General features: G+C 37.6%; 1 protein-coding gene across 1 annotated transcript in view; it reads left to right on the top strand.

Annotated features, from left to right (window-relative positions):
• MTMR7 (myotubularin related protein 7) overlaps positions 1-12,038 on the top strand; it is a 113,798-nt gene that overhangs the window by 42,692 nt on the left and 59,068 nt on the right. Inside the window, exon 4 of the mRNA XM_012435228.3 lies at positions 7,516-7,673. Coding sequence (XP_012290651.1) covers positions 7,516-7,673 — 158 coding nt within the window. The remainder of the gene's footprint in view (positions 1-7,515; positions 7,674-12,038) is intronic.

Here is a 12,038-nt window from a genome sequence, read left to right as displayed (position 1 = left end):
TGGAAGTACTGGGCGATAAATGTGCTCTGAGCGGATTAATGGGATTTAGGAATAGCCCAGAGAACTGGGGAAGGGCTGAGCAGCTGGAAGAGTGAATCACAGGGGCCAGGAGGGTCACAGCCCTCAGGCAGCAAGTGCTAGGACTCTCAGTGTGAGGATCCCCGAGGGGGAAATTAGTATGTTCCCCCACTTTCAAAAATAGATACCTTTTTCTTAAAATATGAAGTTTTGGGAGTTAGATATTAGATGTAGTCAGAGACCTGACTGGCTACCTTTTCTAAAAAAAGGAAATCATAGTAATTCATTGAATCAAAGCCATCACCTAAGAGGAGTTAAGAAGAATCACTAGCATTTTGAAACATGGGGATTAGAAACACCAGTTTGCATAAAATATAGTGCTTTAATAAATGTGGGAAGGCGAACTAGAACACAATCAGTTTCACAGTGTAATGTTAAAGGCAGTGCTAAAATTGGGGCATATTATAGTCTATAACTTTGGAAGCAGGACTTTGACTGTAGAGGGAGATGGGGAAGTGTGGAAGGGGTTAGACATGAAACAGTAGCCTTCAGTTGGGGCATGGGTGGCTTTTTAGAACCATCTGAAGATATTTTATAAAATACACACTCCCCCTCCTCTAAGTGTATGAGAATAAGGGGGTGTGTGTGGTTTGTGAGGGAGGTGTACTTTGAATTCTAGTAGTATAATATAGCTCTCTCTTGATATTCTGGTTAGTCATCAACAAAATTTACATATTTTCAGTTTCTTTTATGGAAACCCAGCTAACTGCAAGGTTCTATAGGGCAGGGGTCCCTAACCCCTGGGCCACAGATAGGTTCCAGTCTATGGCCGGTTAGGAACCAGGCCACACAATAGGAGGTGAGTTGTGGGCAAGGAAGCATGAGGTCCACCTCCTATCAGATCAGCAGTGGCATTAATTCTCTTAGGAGCACGAACCCTATTGTGAACCACACATGCCAGGGATCTAGGTTGTGTGCTTTTTACGAGAATCTAATGCCTGATGATCTGAGGTGGAACAGTTTTATCCTAAAACAATCCCCCAACCACACCCTCATCCATGGAAAAACTGTCTTCCACAAAACTAGTCCCTGGTACTAAAAAGTTTGGGAACCATTGCTATAAAGGACAAAACAGTTGTTTTTACATAGAAAGAAATGTTTGGGTGTTCATTTAAGTCAAGGCCTCTGAAGGAGATATTTTCAAAGTTGTCATAATTTAATATTAAAATCAAAAGTACTTTAAAACCTTAGCATCAGCAGAATGCTAGGGATGGGGAAGGGAAGGGAAAAGTTCCCAACTGTCAGCAGAGGGACACAGAGGCATGAGGTGTTTTAAAACCAGTGTAACTATTGAAAGCTAAATTGCTTTACACATTCTGCTGAATTCAGACAACTTAAAATAAATGTTGAGATTCTCTCTTTACTGAGTTAGGATTTGTGGTATAAGGGTAAATTAAATTACTAAAAAATTAGGAGAGATTTTTATTGATTTGCTTTTTGTATGAATAAAGATTGATAAGAATTTGGTCACAGACGATAGAAGATCTCAGGCAAAACATAACATGGCCAAATGCAAGAAGCTCTTGAATTCTTGGTAAAGAACTAACGTAGGTTAAAATAAGGGTTGTGGCTCAAATGAGATCAGTTAACCTTGTAGATCTAATGTATTTATAAGGATGTGAACTTTTATAATGAAAATACTCCTGTTTCTCAGAGGGCCTCAGCTTTCCCATGTCTCTCCTCTCTTCCCTGCAATTTGCCTCCTGCTGTTTATTTTTGAATCAATTATCTTTCCCTCTTTAGTGTTGGTGGCTGGTTCAACACTTAAATAGTTTCTTTTGTTTATTTTCCTCCTTTTCCTAGTTTCTTTTTAGTATCTTACTCCCCAATTCTTTTGGATATTTTTGATTTTAAAAAATCTCATGATTGAAGTAGTCTCATTTGCTTAATTTATAACTTTTTATTTTCCTTATCTAAGTTATTGATGTTTAAGCAATTTTTGCAGTGGTAATTTCTTTTTTATCAGAGTCTTGCAGCCCTTTTCCACTGTGTTAGCTTCAACAGTCCTAGTGTTTAATTCCAACACAATTTAAACACAGTGTTTAAAATAGACAGCAGGCTGGGCACGGTGGCTTAGGCCTGTAATTCTAGCACTTTGGAGGGCCGGGTAGGTGGATCACAAGGTCAACAGATCGAGAGACCATCCTGGCTAACATGATAAAACCCCGTCTCTACTAAAAATACAAAAATTAGCTGGGCATGGTGGTGCATGCCTGTAGTCCCAGCTACTTGGGAGGCTGAGGCAGGAGAATCATTTGAACTTGGGAGGTGGAGATTGCAGTGAGCCGAGATTGCACCACTGCACTCCAGCCTGGTGACAGAGGGAGACTCTGTCTCAAAAAAAAAAAGACAGCAAAGGTGAGGCACCGTCATTTTTATTTTAAATACGCAAAATCCAGTAATAGCTGTATTATCTTCTAACCCCACTCTAAATGGTTTTTCAGATACAGTTATTTTAAATTGCCTGAATTCAGCATAATGTTTGATGCAATTTAGCTTTCAATAATTCCTGTGGTTATTAAAAAAATGCTCACATCTCTGTGTCCTGATGACTATTGGTAACTTTTCCCTTCCCTTTCCCATTGTTCACATTCTGCTGATGCTGATGCATGTTTATTTTTTTCTTTAGATTTTTAAAATACTTTTGATTTTAATATTGCATTATTTGTTGCTTCTCCCAGTTAGTCTATAGTGAGAGGCTATTCCTCCATATATTTATGCTAAATAATTCTGTTTTTATAACCTTTAACCTGATGCCTAGGGAACAAGCTAGGTTCTCTTCCTTCCTTCCGTAATGTTTTGTTGTCCCCACATCTCTCCCTTATTTTGGCAGAAGGAACACCCTTTCCTTTACATGGGAGAGAAGGAGCAAAGGTTGGGTATGGATGCAGCCCTGTTAATTCGCCTGGTGGTTCCAAGTTGAGAGTTCCACCTGATGTCTTGTATGTTCTATGGGAAGTAGGAAGTGGGGTTATCTGAGAGTGAAGGAGCTAGGGAGGGCAATAGAGACTGAGTTGTACTGTAGTGCCACAAGCTTCCCTAGCTTAAGGGGAGCACAATGAATACCCATGCTAGAATAAAGTCAGTCAAAACATGCATCTCTATGCTTGGGTTGAGCTCTTGCTTTCAACTGAAACACTGATTTGGTCTTCCTAGAAATAGCCAAATGTTACTCATTCTTAATTTCATGTAGTATTTTAGAAACTATCATTTTGCTTTCTGGGCAGGAAAACATTAAAGCTTGACTCCTGTTTCATTAGTTATATGATTTATGTAGATAATATATGATACTGTGAAAAGCAAGATTTCCACATTAACTTTTTCGGAATTTTTTTAAAAATTAAAGGTGCACATTCAGTTTACTCCCCAGTTCAAAGCCATTTTGAGTATTTGCTTCTTATTGGAGGAGCTCTTGTGTAATGGGGCCCCTTAGGGTAAGGCCTTCGGTACACTTCCTGCTGAAAGCTGCTGGTCACTAACAGCAAAATTTGTTTTATGTTGGATATGCTGGCTCAGACTGATGGGAAAAGCCAGTGGAGCTTTTAACATGCCTGTTTTAAAAGTGGGTAAAAAATCAGCTGAGGGATATGACCTTCCTAGAGTAGGCAAATATTTTCTCTCTGTTCAGATTCTGTAAAGATTACAGATTTGTCTAAAATATAAAAAGCTTCTGCATAACCAAGGAAACAACAGAGTAAAAAGACACTCTAAGGAATGGGAGAAAATATTTGCAAGCCATAAATCTGATAAGAGATTAATATCCAAAATATGTAAGGAACTCAAACAACTCTATAGGAAAAGAACAAGTACTCTGATTAAGAAAGGGACCTGAAGAGACATTACTCAAAAGAAGACATAGATGACTAACAAATACGTGAACAAATGCTCTACCTCAATAATCATTAGGGAGATGCAAATTAAAACCACAGTGAGATATTGCCTCACAACTGTTAGAATGGCCTTTACCAAAAAGATGAAAGATAACAAGCTTTGGCAAGGGTGCGGAGGAAAGAGAATGTTTACACACTGTTGGTGGGAATGTAAATTATTACTACAGCCATTATGGAAAATAGATGGAGGTTCCACAGAAAACAAAAATAAAATTAGATGATGCAACACTCCTGCTTCTGAGCACTTACTGGAAAGATTGAAATCTACATGTCAAAGAGATGTCTGCTCTCACATTTTCATTGCAGCACTATTCACAGTAGCCAAGTTGTGGAATCAACTTAAGTATCCATCAATGCATAAAAAGCTAAAGAAAACGTGGTATATATAAGTAATGGAATGCTATTCAGCCTTCAAAAAGAAGACATTTTATTATCTGTGACTACATGGATGGAATTGGAGAGGATTATGCTGAGTGAAGAAAGACAAAAACATAAAAAACAAATACCACATGTTCTCACTTATATGTGGGATCTGTGACAGTTAAACTCATAGAAGCAGAGAGTAGAATGGCAGAGACTGGGAGCAGGGGAGATGGGGAGATGATGGTCAAAGGGTGCAAAGCTTTAGACAGGAGAAATAAGTATCATTATTTTGAGATCTATTGCACAGTGTGCTGAGTGTAGGTAATAATTGAGTAGTGTACATTTCAAAACACTAAATTTCAGATATTCTCTTTACAAAATATGTGAAATATTTGAGGCAATGTATATGTTAATTTGCTTGAATTATTCTACATTATAGTCAAAAATCATAACATCACTTTTTACCCCAGAAATATATACAACTATAATTTTCCAATATATTATTAAAAAGTCTATAAGCCAAAAAATTAAAAAGATGATCAAGATCTAGTTTTTTTTTTTTAACTTACCTTCCAGCTAATTGCTAAAAATTCTGCTATGTATTTGGCAAAAGTCGAGAGTGAAAGGAACAGAAAATTATGGGAACAAAAAAATTTTCTTCTGTGCTAGTGGCACTTTTTTGATTTCTCAGAGTAGGCAGATTCTGGAGGCCGCTTCTGGGCTTGCCTGTGGGTAAGAAGCTTGCCCATATTAACATGACTGAGTTTTGACTGACAAAAATGGGGTTTTTCCTTGCTGTCAGGTAGAATTTTGCTTAAATTGGGCATGAAGATTGGTTGATCACCATTTTCCTTAAAAATGTCTGAAAGGAAAAATTCATAATTTCAGTGTCAACCCATCCTAATGTCACCTAGTTCAAGAGTGATCTCCTTAATGTCTGTTATAAATTATTCTTGCTGTAATTTATGGATAGTTTTATTTTCTCTACCCAGTGGAAACAAGTATCAGCCCACACACAGAAAACTGTCAGTAGTCATAGGATGTTTTTCTTCTACCTTTACAGCTGTTTGTAAATATTTAACAAAGGGAGCTTAAATTCCATTATTACCCCATCTTCAGTAGGTCTTCTTTTACTGAGGGAACTGAGGCTTTCTCAAGAGAGTGTTTTTGGCATCTTAAACAACTTGGATTTGTGGTTAACATTATGGTAGCAGAAACCTGAGTCATGAAAATGGCACTTAGAGATGGAAAAGATGTGTCAGTGTCCAGCCAACTATTCCCAGAATGGGATTTCAAGTTACATACTGTCTGCAATATTAACTAAGATGATAAGAAATTGTTTCTATGGAAAGTGTCTGCTCTGGTTTGTGTGTGAGTGCACCTGGATGTGCATATTTTGTTATTTATCCAAATAGTATTCTAAGTTTTGAAGTTTAGAAATATGACATCGAGAAAGACTGAAATAGGACATAATTTATCTCACTGACATACCACAGTTGCTTCTGAATCACAAGAAAAATGAAGAAATCTGGTTCTTAAAATATGACCCTTATCTTTCCTCTTTCATGTGGATGAGTCATCTCAGTAGCCATCAAAACAAATTTGAAACCTGAATTGTGTCAGGCTGCCTGTGTGTTGCTGCAGCCTCTTGCTGGTGGTGAGATCCTATAAAGGGCTTCAAATACATGTGTTTAGGAACCTTAAATTGTCCACATTGAATGCTCTCAGTATGCTAAGGACCTAGGAGGACCTAGGGAAGCTATGAGAAGGAAATGTATTGGAGAGAAACAGGAAGATTAGGGGACTGGAACAAGGAAGGAAGAAGAGAGAAGGATCTGCCTTTGGGGAGTGATATGTTATGATTAGGAGCAGGCCTTCTTCTGCAGCCAGATGTCTCATTTCAACCTGGACTTCCCAGTTACTAGCTATGTGACTTTGAGTGAAGGAATGTGCCTCAAACTCCCTTTGCCTCAGATTTCTCATCAGTAGAGTGAGGACCATCAGTGTTGCCTACTAACCGGATTAATGCACTTAATTGCAACAGAATCTGGAACAAAACAAGGTCTGAGTATCAGCTATCCTTTGTTATCATCAGAAATGCTTAGATCTGCACTGTCCAAAATGGTAGCCACTGGCCACAGATAGCTGTTCAGTGTTACTCCGAACTGAGATGTGCCATTTAGTGAAAAATACGTGTGAAATTTTAAAGACAGTACAAAATGAAATATATCAAATATTAATACATTTTATATCACACATGTTGAAATCATAATGATTTGGGATATATTGGGTTAAATAAAATAGATTATTAAATTAACTCTTTTGAAATGTGGCTACAAGGACATTTAAAATGACCTACATAGGTCACATTATATTTCTGTTGGATAGCGCTGGTCTCTACACTTCCCCTTAAATGGCAAGACCAGAGCAAGAAAATAAAATCCTAGCTTTTACTGGAGAGAGGGAAACAGTGGGGCTTTTGGGCTTCACAGGCATCAGAGAGAACACAACAGGATTGAAAGAAGCTGCATCATGATGCAGCCTTCTCCAGTTCTCGTCCCACGAGCACAGCGCTGTACACTATGAATTGATTTTTTTTAATGAATCCTATGCAAATGGACAGTGGAATTACGACATTTATGTAGTTGTTTAAAGTTCAGATGTTCCCAGTGCAAACATGTAATCCACAGTTTTTTCAGTTTTCTTATTTCTTCTTTTTTAATACTGTGAGCATCAAAATGTACATTTGGCCTGGGCCTGTGTCTGCCTCTGAGAGGCCATTCCAAATCCAAGCTTCAGGTGCATTAAAAAAATGGAATCTTGATGCCTAATGAATGCATATGTTCTTAATTTTTATGTTCCATATTTCATGTGGTCTGGAAAATATATTTGCTTTTAAAGCAACCAAAAAAAAAAAAAGCAGCACAAAATGGAGACGTCCCTGTGTTCTAAAAGGAAAGAAGGTACTGCAGAGTTGAGTTTTGATACCCTAAGGTGTTCTTGTCATTGCTGGGAGGAGGTGGGGGACCCTATCCACTGCACACAGGTTGCTCCCAGGAGTGTGCTAGGGGTGGGGATTGAGATAGCCTCTTAGGGTACTCCAGCTGAGACAGAATGTTTCCGGGGAGATTTGGCTCTGGTTTTGACTAAGCTTTATTTAACTTTATCCTCCCTTTTCTTGCAGTGAAATACGAGGAGTTATACTGCTTTTCATTTAACCCCATGCTGGATAAAGAAGAAAGAGAGCAAGGCTGGGTGCTGATCAATCTCAGTGAAGAATACAAGCGGATGGGCCTCCCTAATAATTACTGGCAGCTCAGTGATGTGAATAGAGAGTACAGAGTGAGTGAAGGCATTGTGTAAAACCCAAGCACTGAAGCCACATGAAACTATGATTTCAGCTAGCTTTTCATACCTTTAGTTTTATCTCCTTTAGGTTTTATGGCTCTTTGTAGATATCCATGTGTAGATTTCCAGGTCTCTCTTGGTTATTGTCAGCTGTATTTCCAACTTGCACATAGAATCCAAGTATTTGAACCAGGGAAACATAGAGATCACCCCTTCTACACCCTTCCAAACCCTTCCTCTCATGGTTGAAGAACTTAAAACCCAGAGAGGTCGGGTGGCAGGCCTCATGGACAGGCAGTTGGTGGGAGAGCTGGCCAGGATCTCATTCTCCCATCAGGTCTTTTTATAGTGTAGTGAGTGATTAGTGGGCAAGTCATGGAGACGCTGATGGCAGTTTGGCACTAGCTCCTCTGTGTGCTCACTGAACTCTTGCTTGGTACACAAGGTCACAAAGAGGCTTCCCTGGAGAAATACGTCTACACTTACAAGAAGGAATACAGAGAGGCAGGGAAGCTAGAGTGGCAGGATTAATCCCATTTTCTCCTTAATGAGCATGGGTGGTTTCACTATTAATTTTTTAAATATTAAGTAACAAGCATAATGTGAGACTATCCTAGAGAGATTGCAAAAAGAAAAAAAAATACCCACCATCCCATTTTTAAATCATTCTTAGGTTTTAAAATTTTCCTTCAGTTGTTTTCTCATTTGTATAGTTTGATAACATTTTTCTTATGTAAGTAATGCATATTCATTATTGAAAATTAGAAAATATAGAGCAAAAGGATATTAAATCACCTAAAAGTGCCATCATTCAGAGATGGCCACTGTTATTATATCTGGCCAATAGTCTTCTGGGATTTTAATGTATATATTAATTTTTTATATGTGCACACACAAACATAGTCAAATATATGTAACAAAAATGGAATCGTTACATGTGCCTTATGCTTTGCTTTTCTTCACATACATATTGAGACATTTTCTGTCAACAATTATATTTTATAATATAATTTAAACACTGCATAGTATTACATAAGTATGGCTATATCAAATAATATCTACCTGCTCTCTAATTTTTAGATATTTAGATTGTCATTGTTTTTCACTATTTTAAATAATGGAGAACATCCTGGTAACTATACCTTTGCCCATTTTTAAATTTTTTTTTAAATTATACTTTAAGTTCTGGGATACATGTACAGAACATGCAGGTTTGTTACATAGGTATACACGTGCCATGGTGTTTTGCTGCATCCATCCCCTCATCATCTACAATAGGTATTTCTCCTAATGTTAGCCCTCCCCAATCCCCCCACCGCCTACTATCCCTCCCCTAGCTCCCCCCAATATGACAACAGGCCCCCATGTGTGATGTTCCCCTCCCTGTGTCCATGTGTTCTCATTGTTCAGCACCTACTTATGAGTGAGAACATGGCGCTGTTTAGTTTTCTGTTCTTGTGTCAGTTTGCTAAGAATGTTGGTTTCTAGCTTCATCCATGTCCCTGCAAAGGACATGAACTCATCCTTTTTTATGACTGCATAGTATTCCATGGTGTATATGTGCTACGTTTTCTTTATCCAATCTGTCTTTGATGGGCATTTGGGTCGGTTCCAAGTCTTTGCTATTGTAAACAGTGCTGCAGTAAACATACATGTGCATGTGTCTTTATAATTGAATCTTTTATAATCCTTTGAGTATATACCCAGTAATGGGATTGCTGGGTCAAATGGTATTTCTATTTCTAGATCCTTGAGGAAGTGCCCCACTTGTTCCACAATGGTTGAACTAGTTTACACTCCCACCAACAGTGTAAAATGTTCCTATTTCTCCACATCCTCTCCAGCATCTGTTGTCTCCTGATTTTTTAATGATTGCCATTCTAACTGCCATGAGATGGTATCTCAATGTTTTGATTTGCATTTCTCTAATGACCAGTGATGATGAGCTTTTTTCATGTTTGTTGGCTGCATAAATGTCTTCTTTGAGAAGTGTCTGTTCATATCCTTCACCCATTTTTTGATGCGGTTGTTTTTTTCTTGTAAATTTGTTTAAGTTCTTTGTAGATTCTGGTTATTAGCCCTTTGTCAGATGGGTAGACTGCACAATTTTTTTTCTCATTCTCTTGGTTGCCAGTTCACTCTAATGATAGTTTCTTTTGCTGTACAGAAGCTCTTAAGTTTAATCATATCCCATTTGTCTATTTTGGCATTTGTTGCCATTGCTTTTGGTGTTTTAGTCATGAGGTCCTTGCCCATGCCTGTGTCCTGAATGGTATTGCCTACGTTTTCTTCTAGGGTTTTTATAGTGTTAGGCCTCATGTTTAAATCTTTAATCCATCTGGAGTTAATTTTTTATAAGGTGCAAGGAAAGGATCCACTTTCAGCTTTCTGCATATGTCTAGCCAATTTTCCCAACACCATTTATTAAATAGGAAATCCTTTTCTCATTGCTTGTTTTTGTTGGGTTTGTCAAAGAACAGATGGTTGTAGATGTATGGCATTACTTCTGAGGCCTCTGTTCTGTTCCATTGGTCAATATCTCTGTTTTGGTACCAGTATCATGCTGTTTTTATTACTGTAGCTTTGTAGCATAGTTTGATGTCAGGTAGCGTGATGCCTCCAGCTTTGTTTTGTTTTTTTTTTTTTTTGGCTCAGTATTGTCTTGGCTATGCAGGCTCTCTTTTGGTTCCATATGAAGTTTAGAGTAGTTTTTTCCAATTTTCTGAAGAAATCAATGGTAGCTTGATGGGGATAGCATTGAATTTATAAATTACTTTGGGCAGTATGGGCATTTTCATGATATTGAAAGATAGAATTTTAAAGATAGAATTTCTTAATATTATTTTGACAACATGTACAAAACTTTGTGAAGGTCAAAAGGCCTTCACAAAGTTTTGTACATGTTGTCAAAAATAATTGTGGAAAAGTTGTACCAATTTCTATAAATTCTCAGCGGTTGTGTGAATGCTTGGTTCCTTATACCCTCATCAGTAAACTGTTAAAGTTTTTAGAAATGGTTGGACACCTTGATGGTGGGATGAGTGATCTCTTATTTTCATTAATCATCATATGTTGATTTCTTGAGTGATAGCTTTTTATATATTCATTGACCATTTATATCTTATCTCCTGATAAATGACCATTTCCAGTTACATATTTTCAATTCTGATTATTTTCTTGATCTTGTCACAAGGATTTTCTTTCTTTTGGGTTTTTTTTTTTTTAAACAGAGTTTGACTCTGTTACCCAGGATAGAGTACAGTACAGTAAAGCTGACTGTAGTCTAAAACTCCAGAGCCCAAGCAGTCTTCCTGAGTAGCTAAGACTACAGGCATATGCTACCATGAATCCTTAATTTTTCAATTTTTTTATAGAAACGAGTTCTCCCTGTGTTGCCCAGGCTGGTCTCAAATTTTCGGGCTCAAGCAATCCTCCTGCCTTGGCCTCCCAAAGTGCTAGAATTACAAGTGTAAATCATTATGCCCAGTCTCACGAGGATTTGCTACATTGCTATATGGTGCTTATATCAGTCAATGAGATGATTGTACAATAGTTCATCAAATGAATGTATTGTAAAGTACTAAGGTATTTCTTTATTAATACACATTTAGGCTAGACATGGTGGCTCATGCCTGTAATCCCAACAATTTGTGAAGTCAAGGCAAGAGGATTGCTTGAGCCCAGGAGCTTGAGACCAGCCTGGGCAACATAGGGAGACCTCATTTCTACAAAAAAATGTTTTAAAAAATTAGCTGGGCATGGAGGTGTGCACCTGTAGTCCCAGCTACTTGTGAGGCCAAGGCCGGAGGATTGTTTGAGCTTCGGAAGTTGAGGCAGCAGTGAGCTGTGATTGTGCCACTCTACTCTAGGTTATTGGGCGACAAAATGAGACCTTGCCTCAAATTTTTAAAAAAGGGCATTTAGATTACTTAGACATTTTTTTGCCATATGAGTAATTCTTGATCTTATAGCTTTGTGCATGTAATTTCCCCCAGTTTTAAGTTATTTTCTAGGAAAAATATTTCCAGAATCTACCAAAAGGCATAAAGGGCCTAAATTAGTTTTTAAAATCTCAGTCAGATAGGACATTGATGTTTTCGTTTTTGATCAGTATTTATTTGTTAATTTCTAGTCCCTTATATTGCAATCAGTGCACATGGCCTATAGAATTCAAATGTGGGGAATTTTTTGAAGACTTAGGTATTCATAAAACACAGTGTTCTATTTTTAATAAGTATTTTGAGTGTGGAGAAAATGTGTATTCTCTATTATTTAGATATAAAATTCCATGTTTATCTAAATTGAGTTGAGTTTCTTATTATTTTGGTCCTTTTGCTCAATTGATTTTTGACAGAGATG

The sequence above is a fragment of the Aotus nancymaae genome, unplaced genomic scaffold, assembly GCF_030222135.1.
Source record: "Aotus nancymaae isolate 86718 unplaced genomic scaffold, 86718_ANA_hifiasm-v0.15.2.pri h1tg000079l, whole genome shotgun sequence".
Classification (NCBI taxonomy): Eukaryota; Metazoa; Chordata; class Mammalia; order Primates; family Aotidae; genus Aotus; species Aotus nancymaae.
The sequence above is the reverse complement of the archived record's forward strand: the minus strand, read 5'-3'. Positions and strand labels throughout refer to the sequence as shown.